The sequence below is a fragment of the Hylaeus volcanicus genome, unplaced genomic scaffold, assembly GCF_026283585.1.
Source record: "Hylaeus volcanicus isolate JK05 unplaced genomic scaffold, UHH_iyHylVolc1.0_haploid 12237, whole genome shotgun sequence".
Lineage (NCBI taxonomy): Eukaryota > Metazoa > Arthropoda > Insecta > Hymenoptera > Colletidae > Hylaeus > Hylaeus volcanicus.
In genome coordinates, this window is record NW_026533172.1 from 987,604 (window position 1) to 1,006,349 (window position 18,746).

General features: G+C 31.4%; 3 protein-coding genes across 27 annotated transcripts; 2 read left to right on the plus strand and 1 right to left on the minus strand.

Annotated features, from left to right (window-relative positions):
* Positions 1 to 81: 81 nt before the first annotated feature.
* On the minus strand, positions 82 to 5,561 carry LOC128884024 (uncharacterized). 6 transcript variants are annotated; one of them, XR_008459199.1, is made up of 10 exons: positions 3,401 to 5,561; positions 3,153 to 3,348; positions 1,359 to 3,093; positions 1,235 to 1,297; positions 1,102 to 1,169; positions 964 to 994; positions 786 to 904; positions 660 to 714; positions 504 to 616; positions 82 to 421 (listed from the first exon to the last, which is right to left on the minus strand). XR_008459199.1 is itself a non-coding variant. In XM_054136991.1 (8 exons), exons 1-8 carry the CDS (start codon positions 1,471 to 1,473, stop codon positions 332 to 334), a joined length of 654 nt encoding a protein of 217 aa, XP_053992966.1. In that variant the 5' UTR covers positions 1,474 to 1,898; the 3' UTR covers positions 82 to 331. The 6 variants fall into 6 exon arrangements, 1 of the variants encoding a protein (XP_053992966.1); XR_008459202.1 differs by having other exon boundaries at positions 814 to 904; positions 964 to 1,030; XR_008459198.1 differs by having other exon boundaries at positions 964 to 1,030.
* A 300-nt stretch (positions 5,562 to 5,861) lies between these two features.
* Positions 5,862 to 10,060, plus strand: LOC128884028 (uncharacterized). 3 transcript variants are annotated; one of them, XM_054137005.1, is made up of 12 exons: positions 5,862 to 6,006; positions 6,061 to 6,075; positions 6,153 to 6,437; positions 6,491 to 6,621; positions 6,740 to 6,875; positions 6,925 to 7,049; positions 7,203 to 7,323; positions 7,369 to 7,456; positions 7,531 to 7,712; positions 7,783 to 8,044; positions 8,104 to 8,660; positions 8,723 to 8,833. In XM_054137005.1, exons 1-11 carry the CDS (start codon positions 5,872 to 5,874, stop codon positions 8,139 to 8,141), a joined length of 1,518 nt encoding a protein of 505 aa, XP_053992980.1. In that variant the 5' UTR covers positions 5,862 to 5,871; the 3' UTR covers positions 8,142 to 8,660; positions 8,723 to 8,833. The 3 variants fall into 3 exon arrangements, with proteins under 3 accessions (XP_053992980.1, XP_053992979.1, XP_053992981.1); XM_054137004.1 differs by having other exon boundaries at positions 8,111 to 8,660; XM_054137006.1 differs by lacking the exons at positions 5,862 to 6,006; positions 6,061 to 6,075; positions 6,153 to 6,437; ... (5 more) ...; positions 7,531 to 7,712; positions 7,783 to 8,044 and adding exons at positions 8,893 to 9,047; positions 9,110 to 9,149; positions 9,202 to 9,268; ... (2 more) ...; positions 9,604 to 9,798; positions 9,867 to 10,060 and having other exon boundaries at positions 8,254 to 8,660.
* Positions 10,061 to 10,683: 623 nt separating this feature from the next.
* Positions 10,684 to 16,895, plus strand: LOC128884048 (serine/threonine-protein kinase prpf4B-like). 18 transcript variants are annotated; one of them, XM_054137069.1, is made up of 18 exons: positions 10,886 to 10,926; positions 10,981 to 11,042; positions 11,101 to 11,181; positions 11,246 to 11,352; positions 11,441 to 11,538; positions 11,601 to 12,438; positions 12,495 to 12,551; positions 12,612 to 12,656; positions 12,721 to 13,064; positions 13,204 to 13,608; positions 13,669 to 13,836; positions 13,930 to 14,127; positions 14,179 to 14,285; positions 14,350 to 14,669; positions 14,719 to 14,942; positions 15,008 to 15,157; positions 15,215 to 15,296; positions 15,346 to 16,895. In XM_054137069.1, the coding sequence occupies exons 5-18, from the start codon at positions 11,497 to 11,499 to the stop codon at positions 15,798 to 15,800; spliced, it is 3,435 nt and encodes a 1,144-aa protein (XP_053993044.1). In that variant the 5' UTR covers positions 10,886 to 10,926; positions 10,981 to 11,042; positions 11,101 to 11,181; positions 11,246 to 11,352; positions 11,441 to 11,496; the 3' UTR covers positions 15,801 to 16,895. The 18 variants fall into 18 exon arrangements, with proteins under 18 accessions (XP_053993039.1, XP_053993032.1, XP_053993034.1 ...); XM_054137070.1 differs by having other exon boundaries at positions 11,656 to 12,438; XM_054137068.1 differs by having other exon boundaries at positions 10,879 to 10,926; positions 11,441 to 12,438.
* Positions 16,896 to 18,746: the final 1,851 nt, after the last annotated feature.

The following is an 18,746-nucleotide window of genomic DNA, read 5'->3' on the forward strand; positions in this document are numbered from 1 at the left end:
TGAGACGCGACGTTAGTCCAAACTTCCATATAAGCTAAAATTCTTATTTTTAAATAAAATTATTTCGTTTTTACTGCTTTAAAAGTAGAACAATTAACGATACTCCTTCTTTTGTTGTCTTGTATAAAAATAAGTACAAATCGACTTTTTTGGTTGATGAAATTATTGTTTAAGGAAGCAACCTACGCAATTACACTCGTTCACTATAAATAATTTCTTCGTTAATAAGTAAAAAAATAAAATAAAACATTGTTAAAAAAATCCACTGAATGCTCAAGTGCATGAAACAAATCGTAACCTTGGAAAATATAATTTCAAAAAAGGTATCAAATCAACTTGTTGTATATTGGTCGGAAAAATGCGCGTAGATATTATTGAAATGATATAAAGGATAGTTTGTTAGTTCAAAACTATTTTCTATCTACAAAACAGGTCATAATTCCCCCATTGTTAACAGAAATCAAGAATCTATTGTGTTATTAAAAATTCAACGTATTTTCTACCTGGCGCCCCTTTAAAAATTTTGTTTTCTTCGATAAAGGTGTATATTTTTTCCATTCCTTCACAACATCGTTCTTAATTTTACTCATTTTCAGGGGGTCGCTTGCAATACTACCTAATAGAATATATTTTTATCAATATAAGAGAAATTATGCCACCTATCAGTAAGTCTTTGGGAATACTTTTTTGGTTTTGAGAATGCATTGTCGCTAACTGATAAAAAGCAATTGTTTATACAATCATATAAAACTTGTTCAACAAAAAAATACACGCTAAGAATGTACTTGTTGCAATAGCTCATTAAGTATATACTTTCTTTGAAGAATTGATTTTCTGAGTCGTTCAGCATTCAAATAGTATTGTTCGGTTGCTAGCTCCAATTCTCTTTGCATTTCAATTGTTTCTAAGGAGAAAATCATCAATAAGTTCATTTAAAACAAATATGAAAGATGACTAACGCACGATTAATTTTATGACCTTCAGCAATCCAATCCTATAAAACATTGTCATGATATATTTACACAAACATCTTGAAAGCGCAAATAATATGATAAGATTATGCATGGTTGTAACATTCTTAGCACTATATGAGTTTTTTACCGTAGGCTTATAGTCATAATGGACATTGATTGTGGGCAAATTCGAGTCATCGCTGTCAGTATTTTTCTCTTTCAAATTAACGTTCCCATAATAAAAATTGCTTCACGTATTTCAATAAATAAAAAAAAGTTACCGGGTTCACTCTTATCAGAAGGCTTGGGCATATTAAAGTTTCCTGGACGCCATGGTTTCATTTCTATTGTCATGAAAATTGAAGTTTTGCAAATTGTTGGATTAGCGAATCGTACTAAACATACGATGATTTAATTGAACAAAATTATTCCGAGCATACGGTTTTTTTTGCCAACAGAAACACGTTAAACAGAGGTCACATAAAATTAAGCTAATTTGTAATATAAAAAATATTCTCATAATTTTTTTTCCTTTTTCCAAAAACAATTTATTTGACTAATATGTCAACTCCCGGTTTTTTTTAGAGATTAAATAATATAAATAAATCTGTGCTACAAATTTTTACTCTTGCCAGTACGGAGAAGCAAATAAGATAACGCTATTTTGATGATAATACAATTTGTTTAATATGCATTATCATTAGAGCAGAAATTAAAGAATTAGAATTAAAATTGAAACGATAAAAAATCCATTAATTTTAAGAGTTATTGTAAAATTGTAACAATTGGAAAAAGAAACGGTGAAAGTTAATAGTGATCGAAATATATTGTAGGATATCTTTTGTGTCTTTCATTAATTTAAAAACAAAAAAAAAGATTCTTCTTGTCATACAAGTTCAACTGAATATAAGAGTATTAATTTTCAATCCTCTTTCTGACGTGAATCCTTTGTTATTAAAGATCATTTGACATATGCGAACAATTTTCTATCATAAGATAACGGAAACGTTGTGAAAATTTGTGAATATCTTTTTTTGTAATATATAACATTATTCTTTGGGATGTTTCACGAGCATGGGATAGCGTTTGAAAAAGAAAATAAAGTATTTGACAGAAAAGCCTTGTTTCATAAATAAAGTGACATGTTGCATTCATTATGAGAACAGAAGATTCGTGATGGTAGAAAAACAAATTCCTTGCATAGTTTAATGGATGAGGTGTCTTTTCAGGCTGACCTCCACTGCAACACGTCCGGTTATGTGAACTAAACAGTAGCGTGTCATTACACCCTAAGAAGTGTTTACGAAAAAACGCTATTAAAGGGGAAAACGTTTGAACGGAGGTTTTGAGAAGGGAAGAATTTACGATTTGTTGAATCCGCTCTTCAAGTGGGGGTACATTAGCAATGCTGTCTGTTGACCCAATTCGTTCCCACAACACAATTTTTGAAAGAGCAGAAAGCGACGCAGTAGATTGGGAAGAATTTATTTTTTTTCTCGTAAAATTATCCGTAGCCGACACAAAAAATACATTATTGAGATTATCTTGATCAAGAGTGGATTTGGTTTCCCATTTTAGAGTTTCAAGAAGAAAAAATTGCTTGTATTTCGAATATGGTAGAAATAAATGGAGGTTTCTATGATTGATGACATACTTTTTCCTTGCTTTCCACCAAGAAGCAAAGTATTCTTTTTTTTTAAACTGTTTCTTTTTATAGTAAAACTGCGTAGTAAGGAACGTGTTTTTTTTTGAAGGAGTTCTAATCATTTTACGGTACTTGTTTACACTAGTACATAAATCACGATATTGGGAAGGTGAGGCGCACGTTTGTGTAATTTTCGGGCATTGCTCAAGTGGAGAAAAAATAATGTTCTCCTGTGATATTTCTTGTTTTTTTTGAAAGAAAGATTGAAGCCAAGAAAATATGGTAGTATTGCGGACTAAAGAAGAATCTTTGGTTAATGGATCTAGCTCTTTTGGTTTAGACATTTTTTTTTGATTCATTTTAACTCGACGCACAAACATATGTTTTTGAAATGGAAGGGCTGATTTGATACTCTTTGATTCACCAAGTGTAAGATTGTTTGGTTGTTTTTTACATTGAGGTGCGAATAGAACCTCAGATGCTTTTTTTGGAAGCCTTTGAAAATAGATACGTTTAAAGAATATAATTTTACTAGAAGAAAAATGTGGACGTACCAACTTTTAACACTGGAACAATTTTTTAAACGGGCACTAATGTTGGGAACACTTAAGGGCTTTTTTACTATTCGACGTCTAAACAAAGAGGATGGTGTTTGTATGCATTTGTGAGTGTAAAAATGACTTAAAATTCTTCGAATAAGAAAGATCACTTGATCGGAATTTGAAGAAAAATCAGGGCATAAAGTAATATCTTAAGAAAAAAAAAGTTTACACACAGTTTCATTTTAAATAACAAAACATACATTTGATACCGGATTCCATACATCTTAGGAAAAAACTAATTTGACAGGGATGTGGCTCGATATTATAAGATAACCAGGCGGTGGCAAGAGAGTTCACGTTAAGTTTTTGCACAACCTGAATTACACCATCTTGAATTAAAGAAGAGGACATATATTGGTTCAAGTTAGTAGAAGACATTGGATTTCCAATGACGAAAAGAGGCGTGGAAATCGAATTAACTTGAATCCATTGACGTAGTAATGCTATGGTTGTATCTAACGAATAGGATAACCAACATGGTTGTATGTGAGAATCGCCTTTTGACTCTTGATTTACAGAAGTACACAAACGTTGAAATCCGCGAAAAACCTTTGATTCGGGTCGAGAAGGTGTCAAAATTGTGACATATGAAACGTTTAGCGAGGACTCTATAACATCTTCAGAACGACCAATGGGCGTATTAATGGGATAACAAGAAGAAACACTTATATCAAAAGGTATCAATATAACTTTTGAAAACAGTGGTTGTTTACTACGTTGAAAGCTCCGCATTCCGAAAAAAGACGACCAATATTCTTCCAAGAGAGTATCATCAACCTGAATTCGTGCCCTTATATCCTTTTCTAAAGTCATTTCATGACCTATTTTATATTTACCGGACGAATTGACAACGTTTTCATGCGAGTAATTTTCAACACTTGCTGCGTTTGTAGAGAGTTGAGCCTTTGATAAATGTTCCAATGAATAAGAGCAACATTCAATCGATCGGGAGTCTAAGGTATCTGGAGAAAAACCACATGATTCCTTTGTTGAAGAAGTTTCTCCTTCCTCAACTACTGTTTGCCAAAAAGTTAATTCTTTCCAAAAAATTGGTAAACAATAAAAACTACTATAGTCCAAAAGAGGTGTAAGATAATTTTGACAAAAATTTAAATAATTTTTAGGTACATGACCAGCCAAACGCCATAACCAGAAAGGTGGAGTTTTAAATCTTAAAGAGAACATCGATTGTATATGAGTAGGAATTGAATCTTGTGTATTGCTACCAAAGTTGCTACCTAAAGCTGCTCTATTATCAAGGGGGTCCTTACGTTCAGGATCATAATGTCTCATTAATTTTTTTTGGGAAACCAACCACAGGTGATCCCATGTTTCAACGGTATCCGATTCATTGAACGCACATAATTTTTGTGCCACGCGTTCTCCAATTTTAAAATAATTACTTTTTTGTTCACTTTCATGTTGATAAAAATGACTTATTACTGCAAGAGTAAAAAAAAACCATTCACAATACATAGCATTCTGACAAAAATTGTTGTTCCGCAGTTTGATGCGGGAATCGTGAAACTCGGCTACGGAAACGTTTTTCAATCGATGAAAAAAGAGATGTATTAAATTATACCAAACATCTAACCAAACCAAAGGATCAGAAAAACATGTTGTTCCCAGGCAATCAAACCAGTGTAAATTCCAAAACACTGTGTCATGAAATCTATCAATGTGATACGCGACGGAAGGAAAATGATATTGAACTAACTGGTGAAATAATAAACATAACGTTCGTTGTGATTTACAGCTGGTTCCTTTACTGGTCTCTGAGTGCAATAAATGAGGAGATGCTAGATAGAGAAATTCATGAAATAAATAAAAAGCAGAATCAATATCATATAAAGGACATGGATATAAATAACACAAATTTAAAAGAATATGCAAAAAACCCTGGACATAATTAATTTTTTCATATAGACATAGACCTACAAGAAGTCTCAATATCGATTCACTAGCTTTAGCTAAATTGAGACTTGAAGAATCTAGACACTTTTTCACATTGTTTTTTTCATTTGAAACAAATGGAAAACTCATTTCGTCAACACGACAGGTTTTATCAAACGGTTTTCTGATTTCACGTTCGTTGTGATACGTGAGGATCTTTAGAATAGATAAATGAGCACGTTGTACATCATCAAAAGCTAGAGATAAGGAAAAACCGTAGCTCGATAAATTTTGAAGATTTATGCCAATCGTTTGTAAACTTGTACGTGTTTTGTTTTCAAAAACAATGTAAAGAGGGTCATGAAATGATTGAAAAAAAGCCGACAAATTTGAGGTAAAAGAATGTTTTGTGAACATTTTGAAAAATAGTAAATTTTTCCACGAAGACAAATCAGCGGAAAGACTCATACTAGGTTTTTTGTAAAATATTAAATAAAAGTAACAAATGGAAAATGTTCAGAAAAAACCTAAACCTTTTTTTTTTCAAATTTTCAATGCATACTAATGTTTGGTTTGACGAGTTTCGATAACCAAAAATATGCTAAAAAAATTTTTTTTGCAACTGTCTCACAAATTCACCGTGTATTAACTATTATCATCGAGGTACAGTTAGGTCGGGTTTCAAACATGTCAATGTTTGCCATTTTAATGAAAAAAAATTAACACTTTTTGTGTCAAAAAACCATCATTACAATTTTTTTTTTCCTTGTTATTTTGAATGGGTCAAAGTGAATCCGTCGAAGGGGATGAATCAGCATTTATTCCTGGATTTAATCCTGAAATCATTACACAGAAAAAAAATAAGGAAGCACAATCAATTGACAATAAGACTCCGTTAAATTCTTCACAAAATGTACACATTTTTTTTTTTTTTTGCATTATTCAAAATTTTATTTCGTTTTCATAGGAAAATGAAGATACGGTACGTTAGCATTGCTAGCTCTTGTTGCAAGTCCAGAAAAATGCAAAAAGAATTAATACGTGTATTTTTTTTTTAAGTTCCTGAAATACGCTAATATAACGGATGCCATACGTCCAATTTATGAAGCGGAGGCGAGTCAAGTAACTAATGATGCAAAAGACGTGACCTTCATGAATGCTTCCGTGAATGACATTTTAAAAGAATTGCTAAATACTTCAAAAGAAAATGAAACAGACGATGACAAGAATCTACGAGATTTTGATAGTATGGAAAGAGAAATCAGTGAAGAAAAAAGTACTTCTGACAGTGATGAATGTGTGGAAGATCGTGGAATGTATCATTATGAACAAAAAAATGAACAAGTTAGTAGTCTTTTCATTTCATTAAGAACACTTTATGAAAATGACTTTGTTAGGAAAGTGTTTCTATAATAAGCTCAATGGCTCATCCTATCTTTGTTCAAGGTGATTGTTGCATTGGAGAATCTTTAAAAGTTCGTGATGGGTCTCCTTGGGCTCAACAATATCCTATTTTCAGTGTTAGCTGGTAAAAAGTTTCATCTTTTTAAAATTTTTTCAATTTAATCCAAAAAATTGATATTTGAAGTTGGCCTTTTTTTGTTACAACTTTAAAAAAATAATTATTCTTGCTTCATCATTCTTAGGTTTGTTGGTATGGAAATCGCAAACTCAATATTATTCAGTATCAAGCCGGATAATACAGGATGGACTTTGGCAATTCAACCAGAGATGTTTGGAAAATATTTACAGGTTAAAGCGTATCGGCGTGTGGAAGATCAAGTAAAAACAAATAGTTTTGGTTGAACAACCGATCATTTGCTTCCTGTAGCGTGCAAATTGGTCTAATACGAATGAGGAAAAGGGGGTTTATGACCCTCATGTAGGTCACGTTAAGATGATTCAAACAGGAATTGAAAAACATTTGGTTGATGTTCTCTCTTCTACAACAATAGGGTATGTTTAAAAAAATAGTCAAAGGTGAATTGGTTAAATTTAATCCGCTTTACGGAGTTTTTCTTGAAAAAATTTGCATTTGAAAAAAAGATAACAACTTATTTTTCAAAGTAAAATAGAAATGGTAACACTCGACCATTTTTTCTTTTGCAGACCCGTGTTGATTTCAGATGAAATGGCTTATAACGTTTTAAGGTCTTTAAATGAAGGTCACATGAAATGTTTAATGGAATTGAATGAAAAATCGTTACAAACCGTTTCGACATATTCTTTAGTATGTAAAACTATTGTTTTTTTTTTTTAGCAATGTATTATCTAGTATGAAAAAAGTAATGAAACTCATAAATCATTTAAGGATCATAGAGAAAATACATTCAATTGTAAAGGAAAACTGTATATTAATTTTAGTAAGTGATGGTAATTATATATATATATTTTTTTTCTTTTTAAAATTATGGTAACAAATGAAGTATTTGAACAGAACGGCTTTCTATGAAATACAGTCTCTCAAAGGATTTGCAGAATTCAAAACTCTATGAAAAAGATCTTTATCATTTTTTGCGAAGTATACAAGAGTATTTTTTCGGGAGCGTTTCAAAAAAGCTGAATTCAACAGAGGACAGTCAAAAAATTACAATAAAACTAAAGTTAAATAAACTAAAAGTAGAAAAACCATTTTCTTGTGACTTTCAAAAAAAAATTATATTGTTATGTTGCTCATGATAATTTTTAGGCAGTAACAGGAATTGGAAAACATGAACTTATTTTAAAAAGATTTGTTGATAAGATGCCTTCTGGTGAATCAAGACAATCTGGGTGTAATTCCATTCGTTTGTATACCGAGCCAGATAACAAACGAGATATTCTTTTGTACACTATTTATGCTTTTCAAGCAGCTAGTTATTTTGGTGAAAACAGTAAAGGTTCTTGGAACGAATCAATGAAAACCGGTGACGTAGGAAAAGTCAAAGATATGATTCAAAAATATTTTGAAGGTACTGTAGTTGTGCTTAAAAAAACTCTTTGTTCAAGTGAAATATGATTTAACCGTCAGTTATTAGGAGTAACGTTGAAAATGGTGTCAACTTTTAAAAAAACAAACAGCATAACGCATGAAGAAAAAAAAAAGGATTTGTTTATATGTGTTTTTTTTTGTTCTTATACAAGTTTTCTTACATTGTCCGTGTTTTAAAAACTATTTCATCTTCTGGTTATAAAAGCGAAGACTAAAATAAAAAATTAATAAAAAAAAAATCTTTTGTTTGACGGTTTTTTTTACTCTTTATGTCAATTACCATTATTATTTAATCGGCAAGCGATACTATTTTTTTTTGTACATGAAAAAACGCTGTGCATGAAATACGAACAGATTCTACCCTGACAAAGTTTTTACGAAGACCATTAAAACAGTTCGTATAAATTTCAATAGACCTCACGAAAAAAACTGTTGCAATAGTAAGAAAAAAAATATTTCATTCAATGTACAACAAGTCACTAGAATCACCAAATCTTGTTGATCGCTGTAACCCATCATGGTATGGAACATGTTTTCGTGTAAAAAATATGGAAGAATCGGTAGCGTTTTATGTTCAAAATTTTCATATGCGCCTAGTAAGAGGGTTTTTCAAGTTTTACATAACGATAATAAATACGTTTTGTTTCTGCGCATATAGATAGAACAAAAAACCGAAAATGAAGACGTTTATAGTGTCTTGATAAGTCCAAAACAAAGTGATGTTTCACAAATTTCCAGTTGTATGGCAGTACGTTCTTTACTTCAAAATGTACGCAACCATTTTTTTTAAATTAACACTAGGAATTTAAAGTTAAAAATTTTTTTTAGACAGTTTCGTTAAATTTAAGGTATTCGAACAATCAAGATGACGCGGCGTATGAAGAAATGAACAATGGGAATGTAGAGCCTTATCGAGGTTTTGGTCATATTGCTTTTAATTGTAACTCGGTTGATGAAACATGTGAGAAACTTGAATCGCAAGGGTATGTTTTTTTCTTTGGATTACGTTTTGAAACAAAAGTAACAATGTTTTCATTTTTTGTAGCGTTCGCTTTCATAAACGTCCAAATGAGGGTCGTATGAAGGTACTTTATTACATGACTTACTTGAACCCAACTTTTTGCCTTGTGTTTGTAGGGATTAGCTTTTGCATTAGATCCCAGTGGTTATTGGATCGAAATTGTTGGCAGAGGAAAAACACATTGTATTTTAGTGTTGTAATTTTCTTTAGGTTACTTTATGTTATGTAGTTCCCGAAGAATTCAACTTTTCCCAAACAATGATCCGAGTCAAAGGTTAGTGCGAAATTTTGAAAAGAAGTTTTCGCTATTTTTTTTCTAAAATAATTTTATTCACTAAAGATCCTCAAAAGTCCCTCCAATTTTATCGAGATGTTCTTGGAATGCATTTAGTGCGAGAAATGCACATGAGTGATTTTTCAAATTATTTTTTGGCTTATCTTCCAGAAAGCTTTGTCTCAAAAGACGATCGCAGTGTATGCCTTTTTGTTCCACATAAATTGTTACTTTTTTTTTTTAGCCTGAGGAGCAACGTGAGTTCGTACACTCTTTATGGAATCCTTGTCTAGAGCTTACACATAATCATGGCACTGAAAACAACGCTGAATTTCACTATCACAATGGTAACACTCCACCGGTTGGATTTTCTCATTTGAGCTTTCATTTGGATAACCTGGGTCAATTTAAAGAAGTTACTTTGCAAAAATGTATTCATGTCAGTAAAAATGTTTTATATGAAAATCCGTTTGATTGACCAATTTACCATTATTTACTTTGCATTAGATGGGTTCCCCTAAAAAATGTCAATGCAAGTCTTCTATGATGGTATGGATTCAAGATCCAGATGGATACTACATTAAATTGGTGGACAGGAAAAGTATAACTTGATTTTTTGTTTAAACTGGCTTTATTTATTATTGAATAAAAAAATAAAAAATATTAATTTAAACTCCCTTATATTATTTGTTAAAGAAAAACATTTTATTATATTTTTGTTTGGACAAAAAAAAAAATATTTTTATTTAATTTAGTATATTATGAAAATTGTTTTGCCGAAAAATATTTTTGAAATTTAAATCGGGAATTTTTATCTCTAGTAATATTTTTTTTTATTTAAAAAGAGAAAAATCATGTTAATGAAAGTTTCTAGTATATTTTTTCCTACTTCGACAATTTAATTACGTAAAACATGAAAATAAAAAATAAAGCGAAGAATTTTTTTTAATTTGTGAAAATTTTTTTTTGATTCGTTGAGGGTACCAACTGAAGTTGTCTATCCGGTTTATATTTGTTCGACTAATCTACATGAATCTTCTGAATACAAAACTTTATGCGGTCTCTTTATAGAAATATTTATAAATATTCATTTTGAATTATGATGTTGCTTTAAATAAATAAAAAACGTATATTATGTTAAAAGTTAAGAATAAGAATTTAAGGAATTAGCAGAAAAAATTCGATGTATGTTTCTATAAAACTAGAGTGGAATTTTGTAAACAATCTTTTTTTCTGCATGCATATACTGAAATCTTGTAATATGTACTGTGCATGTCCCAAGGAAATGCTGTGTGAACGTAAAATTGTTACAATAAAGGAACAGTATTTATGTTTAAAACATGAATGCAATCAGCTTGTTGTAATTCGTACGGCATGGTACAAGTTTAAACGTTTCAATATTTTTTATATTCGAGTTATAGAATTAAACTTTCACGAAGACCAGTAGTGCTTTAGGTAGCTTTCATGAGTGTTTTAAAAACGTCTGTTGGTGCTTGTGGTGGTGTTGGTGAGTTACACGTCATTGGATATGAAGCAAGAGAAATTCAGGGTGGTAATGAGACGAGAAGTGTGAAATGTTGTATGAATGATACAAAACTTGACAATTGTCATTTTTTCTCAGTAGACCCTTCAGATGATTTTGAAGAAGGAGAAATAGATAATCGCCACATTGTATCCCCTTTAGTAAATGTTTCTTTGAAGACGCAAGTACCTCTTGTTATAAGTGATTCTCATGTATCAGATAATTTTTCAAAGTGTGATGAATTTCGTAAAGTAAAACAATCTGCAAATGTTGACTGTTCTAAGGGTCACCAAACTGATAGTAAGCAAGATTTCGTTAAAGAAATCACAAGTACTACTCCAGGCAAATCTCTTGTTCAAACAAGTGAGAGTAAAAAAAGTTACAAGACAAAACATCATTATCCGTTATTGAGAATGGACGATGATGTGACATATCATTCATTGGATGTCAGTCACAAAACGATTTCTCGTGGTCTGTCAAAATCTTATGTGTCACGACATGGTCGTGATTGTTTAAAGCATAGTTCAAGGCGTGTTTCTTGTGAAAAAAAACGTTGTAGGTCTCCATCTCTTAAAACAAGGAGAATTATAAGTAAGAAGCAAGCAGATTCAATGGATGTCGACTTATCTTTTAGTGAAGCTGCGAGTTCGTCGCATTGTAAGCATGATGGGCAACATCGTAAGCAATATGGGCATTATGATGATTCTCATAAAATTCAGAAAAAAAGTATCACTCAGCATGACGAGAAATGTAGTTCATTTTCATCACGTTCAGATCATGGGCAGAGGCACAGTTCTCGCCGACGTTCGCGTTCGTCAATGTCATATAAACAAAAACATTCTCATCCTACAAGCTTAGCGTCTCACTCAAAAAATTTGAATACGAATTCAAAAGGTCCAGTTTCTCGCAAGTTAGAGCGTAGAGAACAGCTGCCTCGTGATCGTCGTGATAGTCACCGCCATCGTAGTAAAAGTAATCGTCGTGATTTATTGTGCGAATCCTCTAAACAAGTTAAATATAAAACTCATTATGAAGACCGTACCCATCGATCAACGTATTTAGAGGAGAAAGATAGGAAGATAGTTAGGAATGTTTTAAAAGATTCTCGTGAACTTTGTAAAACGTCTCGTGATGCTGGACGTTCTTTGAATGTCAAGTATGAGAATCGTGAAAAAGTGTTTGTACCTTCTAAAACTAGTAGACATGACGACATGAAACAGAAAGAAGTCGTTGGTTTACACACAAGTGATAACTTTAAACTGAGGCATGTCGTTTCTCAAACTCCTGATGTTCTAGAAGTTCAGGACCCTGATATGACTTTCGAAAGCTCTGATGAAGAGGAGGATGAAGAGGAATTTTTAGAAAAAAGAAGGCGTCAAAGAGAGTTGTTATTAAAAAAATATAAGACAACCTGTTCTTCTACCACCGATCAGTCTCAAGAGTCGTTTAAAAATAAAAGTAAACACTACGTTTCGGATGTGTCAAGCTTACCTTTGGCATCTAATTTCCAAAATTTTTGTTCGTCAATACCTCAGGAAGAAAATTTGTTGAAACAAAGTATGCTTTTTCATCTATTTACCTTGTCTCTTTCTTACTCTTTCTTTTCCGATTAGATACTAATCATATTCCGTCTCATTTTAAAAATTCGTCCACAATCAATGAAAAAAATAGTACGTTAATTTTGTTTATTTTTTCGGTTCTTAAATGTTATTCTCCCACAATGTTGCTAGACGTTAAAACAAGTAAAACCCACGTTAGTCATGGTAATCAGCATGGTAAGCTTTTTAAAGTAGTAGATTTTTATTTGTTTCTTTAAAAATGAAAGGTAAAATATTATAGGTTCTCAAATCAGTGACGTTTGGGACTCTGAAAGTAGCCAACCAGTAAATAAGCTTATGCTAGTAGAAAATAATGACGAGGCAGTGTGTTTGTCTCAACAAAAAGAGACAAATACAAAGGATTGTACATTCAAGTCAGTCACCAAGTGTCCTACTGTAGAGGCATGTAATGTACATGTTAATATAAAACCGCGAGTCAATTTATATGAAGCAAGTTGTCACGTTCATAAGGCATTAGAAAATGTGTTATCTAAAAATTTTAAGGCTAATTCGTGTCAATCAAAGGAAGCTATTAACACAACTTCTCCACCTTGTGAAGTGTCTCAAAAAAACAATTTATTTGAGGTACATAAACAGATTAGTACAAGTTGAAATAATAACCTTTGATTTGCTTCATCTTACTAAAACTATATCTATGGTAGACTTTTTTATTGGTAAAACTTGGAACATGTGTCGAGTGAAATTCCGCCTGTGTGTGTTTTAGGAAAAAAAGCTGGAAGGGTCAGGTTTAGCTAATGAGAATCCTTTTATCCAATCGTCCAACTGTGTTTCTCCCATTGCCAATAATTTTTTTATAAATCAAGCGTCATTAGGTTGTGTTTCCGATATATCTGAATTCACTTCACTTGGTCATTGTAATGATGGTGTCATCAGTAATTTTTTGAATAGTCATAGTTTTGCGGAGTCCTTGCCTCAATTTTCTCAATTGAATGAACCATCATGTTCTTCAACTTCCAATGCAAGTGACTCGCCAAGAACAAGTATTGATGCGACTGGTTCCCCTAACGTGACTTGTACACATTTAGACCAGAGTCCTACTACATCTTCTGACAATGTTTTGCCCTTTTTTAAAACCAAAAGTACAACTGATGCAAATCTTTCGCAAACAGTGCGTTTTTTTTTTTTTTTTTTGAAAAAAGAGTGGTAAAAATGTGTTGTAATTTGTTAGGGATCTTTTGATTTGAATCTACTTGAATTACAGCAACGTGTCCAACAAGAGAAACGCCGTTTACGTCAGTTTATCATTATGCAGCGAGAAACAGAGCAAAGAAGAAGAGAATCAAAGCGTGAAGTGTCAGCTAAAACAATTATTAAGAGTGACGATTATATGAATAAAGTAAGCATTTCCGTATTGTCTTTTTCCCTGTATATAATTTTTTTCTTTCTGTCTGTCTGTCTCTCTTTTTCTTTTTCTGTGTGTGTGTATTAGAATACACCCATTGAAAACAATTTAACGTCTTTAAAAATTCAAGACGAAGATGAGGATATTGATATGTTTTCAGTGTCTACAGTAAATCCAGCAATTAAAAAACCAACGACAGTATCCTCATGTGTTTTATCTCAACGTTTGATGACAAAAGGTATGACTCGTGCAGAGGATTGGGATGATGCTGACGGATATTATTTGGTAATTATTAAATGTTTCATTGATGAAGTGTAAATTTTTTATTTTTTAAAGGCTTTTATTGGTGAAACAATTGATAATGGACGTTATCGTATCGTAGCAAATTCCTGTGGCAAAGGAGTTTTCTCATCGGTTGTGTCATGTGTAGATAACTATGACAAGTACGAATAAACGACAGTGTTTGGATAGTATTGTATCATTGATGTTTTTATTTACTTACTCTAGTAATCGTTTAGTAGCGGTTAAAATAATACGGCATAATGAAATGATGAAACGCGCTGCACAAAAAGAAGCTGATATCTTGCAAAGATTAAATGCAGCAGACAAAGAAGATAAACGTCATATTGTGCGTTTGTATCGAACCTTTGATTATAAGGGCCATGTTTGCTTAGCTTTTGAATGGATGTGGGGCAATTTGAGAGTTGCTTTGAAGAAATATGGGTTAACTGGTCGAGGACTGAACCCCCATGCTGTGCATTCTTATACAAAACAACTTTTCATAGGTTTAAGACATTTAAAAAAGAATGGAATTCTTCATGCTGATTGTAAGTGAAGCGAATGTGATTCTTCGTCATCTTGCACATTTTCGTTTAGTGAAACCTGATAATATTCTATTGAACGAAAAATTTTCTATTTTAAAAATATGTGATCTTGGAAGTGCCAGTGACGTTTCCGATAATGAAGTAACATCTTACTTGGTGTCGCGTTTTTATCGTGCTCCAGAAATTATCCTTGGTTGTCGTTATGATTATTCTATTGATGTTTGGAGCGCTGCTTGTACTTTATTTGAGATAGCAACTGGACAAGTGTTGTTTCCCGTAAGCTCCGTAATTTTTTTTTAAATTTTAAATAAACAATCAAGAAATACAAATTTGTACTTTAGGGAATTTCTAATAACGATATGCTTAAACTTTTTACTGAAGTAAAAGGTCGGATACCTAATAGGCTAATACGATCTGGGCAATTATCAAGTCCACATTTTGATGAAAGTTTTAATTTGCTCTGGACGGATCGTGATGCCTTCACAAAAAAAGTACTTTAATAATTCATCTTGTTTTTCAAACGGTTTATAAACCAAACATATCATTAGGAAATTGTTCGTTCTATTCGTGACTGTCGTCCATCGCGCATTCTACTTGATACGTTATTAGACAGTATTCCGCAATCAATAGGTGATTAAAATTAAAAAAAAAAACATGTTAAATAAAACGTTTGCTTCAGGCCCTACTGCTAAAGCAACAGCTTTAAGATCTAAATTAAGACAATTTGCAGATCTTTTGGAAAAGTGTTTAATGTTGGATCCAACAAAACGCTTAACGCCCGAAGAAGCATTGAAACATCCTTATTTAAGAGAACCTATGTATCCGGCCGGTACTTTACAACATATGAAAGTGGCTTCAACTCATTCCGGGGTTTCAGCATCTCTGAATACAATTGGATCAACACAACAATCGGGAACATCAGTTTTACCGAGTGATACAACTAAAAATGCTTTTTCTGCACAATGTCAAACGAAAGATGAAAAAAGTGATACAATTGAATCGTCACACTTACCTCTTCTTGTAGCTAATTCGAAATCTTCTTCACCAAATGAAAAGCAAGCTACTCATCTTCACGTTATACCTGAGGCTGTAGGTGTTAAGGTGACGGGAACAACAAATGATTCAAATGAATAGTTTTCTTATTTCTAAAACGTTTAAAAAATTTTTTTTTTTTAATATATAAGGAAATGTTTGAAATTTGCTGGGTCTATTGAAAGGATTAGCTTTGCCACTAATATCTTTTATTGCGTGCTTTTTGTAATGAATTTTTACGTTTACGTTAGCAAAAATTCGAAAACATAATATGTAGACGAAATGCTAAAATTTTTATTGCAATCTATTTGAAGTTTTTAGAAAATTGTCATGACTCGAATTTTTTATACAAACATTTTTGGTTAAATAGTGTTTTCAAAATAAATATATTTTTTTCGTTTCTTTTTTTTGTGATAACGTTTATTGTCATATTACATGCAAAACGTCCAAGTTAAAAAGAGTTCCAGTTTTTCATTATCTCTGGAAAAAATATAATTATTTAAAGAAGCCGTTGTATTACAAATTCTTAGAGAAAAAAATCAATATATTGAAATTTAAAATTCAAACAATTGTTTTAAATTGATTGATGTTTTTTTAAAAGAGAAGCGTGGTTCTGCTTAAAGACAAACATAGAGTTGTATCAGTCATGCACGAAAGTTTGACACTTTAGAGTATGTAGATTTAACAGTTTTACTTTTTTTTTGTTTTTGTAATCATGAAAAGTAAACCAATTTATACTTTGTATTTTTATTAAAATAAATCAGAACGTTTTTTTTTTATTCTTTTGACTTTAATTTTTTTGTTTATTTGTAATAGATTGTTATGCGTCTCATCTTTTTTATTATTCGTAGTTAAAAACCATGGTTTTCTAAAGTCAAATTGGAGCTATTAGTGCCATTGAACTATTCAATTGAAGCAAAAAAAAATTTCGTTCCGTTTGTAACATGTTTTACTTTTAATTGAACGCTTTAACATTATTATAGAACAACTTTTCCTGTTGTTTGTTTGTTTGTTTCTAAAAAGCTTTAATTTTATTATGTGGTGCCGTATTTGACAAATAATTTTTTCCTGTTATAGTGATTAAAAAAATCATTGCAAATTATTAAAGTTGTGTAGAAAAAATGTTAAGTATTCAAATGGGTAGAAATTTTCATTACGGTCAAGATGATTTTCGCTTAAATTCTATCGTACCAAAGGGTGAGCATGAAGTCAGCACTTCCTTATTGACTTTAGTGCATATGTTCGACCATAATTTATACAAAGAAAAAGACACTACAATGAGTTCATACGATTCCAATAGTTCAACTAATAAATCCAAACGTTTCTGGAATAAAAAAAAAAAACGTAATAGGTACGATCTTGAAAAACTTGGGTTTATTTTTTTAAATTTTTCATTAGAAACGGATGTTACGGGTCCGACGTTTTCAACTTGTTGTTTTTCGAAGAAATCGACGCTCAAAAATAAAACAAAATGGCTTACAGTTGATCAAGTCAAGCTTAACCAATCACCCAGTGATTTTCAAAAGTCATCTTTTTTTCATGCTTCTGAGCACTACCCGCCGCCTCACTTTAATTATTCTAAAGAAAAGGTGTTATTTAATGTCCCTATGAAATCGGTGGGATCTAATCGTTGTGAGATTAAACAGTATACTAAATCAATTAATAATTTTCGTAAAATTGATGTAACAAAGACATCTTTCGGAAAGTTTGCGAATCCAAAATATATGTTGTCTCCTGATCCTTATGAGGTGCCGTTGCCTTCCAGTTGGACTTCTTGCGTAAAATGCGCATATTAATTGCATAAAAAAAATGTATCTTTTATTCTTCATTTTAAAAAAATGTACAAAGAAGTTTGTTTCAATGTTTCTCGCTTCAATTTTTATCAAATTCCTCACGTTTAAAAGCAAAATGGCATCAAAAAATCCTCTTATTTTTTTCAAGGATTAAAAGCATTTAATACAGGCTGTATAAATGTTAATTTTTTTTTCATTCTCTTGTTAAATAAGTAAATGTAATTTCTAGTTCATGTTTTGTGGAAATTTTCCCTCCTTGTCATTCTACTACTACTACTACTATTTGTAGTATAAAAAAAGAGAGGAAAAAAAAGTAAAATTATTTATTAAAAACAAATCTTAGTAAGAATATATATTTGTAATCAGTAGACAAAAAACTGTACAATGATAGTCATTTTTAATGGCATTCGTTTTTCGAGTATTAAAAACTATCTTATTAAACTTAAATGGAATTTAAGGAAGCAATGTTTTGAATGAAATTTTTTTCTTTAACAATTAAAAAGCGTTACTAATGAAAAAACAACACCAAAAAAAAAAGTTAAAGAATAGAAGAAAGAAACGACAGAATCAAAAATAACTTTTCAATGCTCTTTTCAAAGAAAAACAAAAAACACATCATAGTATAAGGTTTAAAAAACGGTTAGTTTTTGTTTTGTAAAAGCAAAAAACAGCGCGTGAAAAAGAGCCGTTCAAAAAGGGGAAGAAGGCACAATACCTGATAAAAGAATTATTTAAATGGATCAAAGAATTCTTTAAAAGCTAGATTACCCTGACTACGGATTTCAAACTAATGGCTACATGTTTTGTTTTGAACGCGTATTCTAAAAACAAATATATACCATTAAATGTGGAAGGTAATCAGAAAAAAAGAAAACTTGAAAAAGAAGAATATGTTAATTTGGAGAAGGAAGCGGCATGGAAAAAATTCAAAGTAAACTAAATTAAATCTTAACAAATTTTTTGACATTAGATAAATATATTTTGTTCTAGATTGCTGTGACAGGATATTTTGGTTCTTCAATAGTGCATACATGTTTTTCACCTCTTCTTTATTCCAATGGCTTAGGATTTTTAGTCCTTGGCTCAACACGTATTGATTTTTTGCGTTTAAAAGAGAACAAAGAAGGGAAAAATAAAAAGTCCAAAACTCACGCTATAAAATGTAAAAATTATACACGTTTTAAAAATTTTGTTCGAAGCATTTCACTAAGACAAGGTAATCATACTGAAACACGTCTTATATATTTTTTTTAAG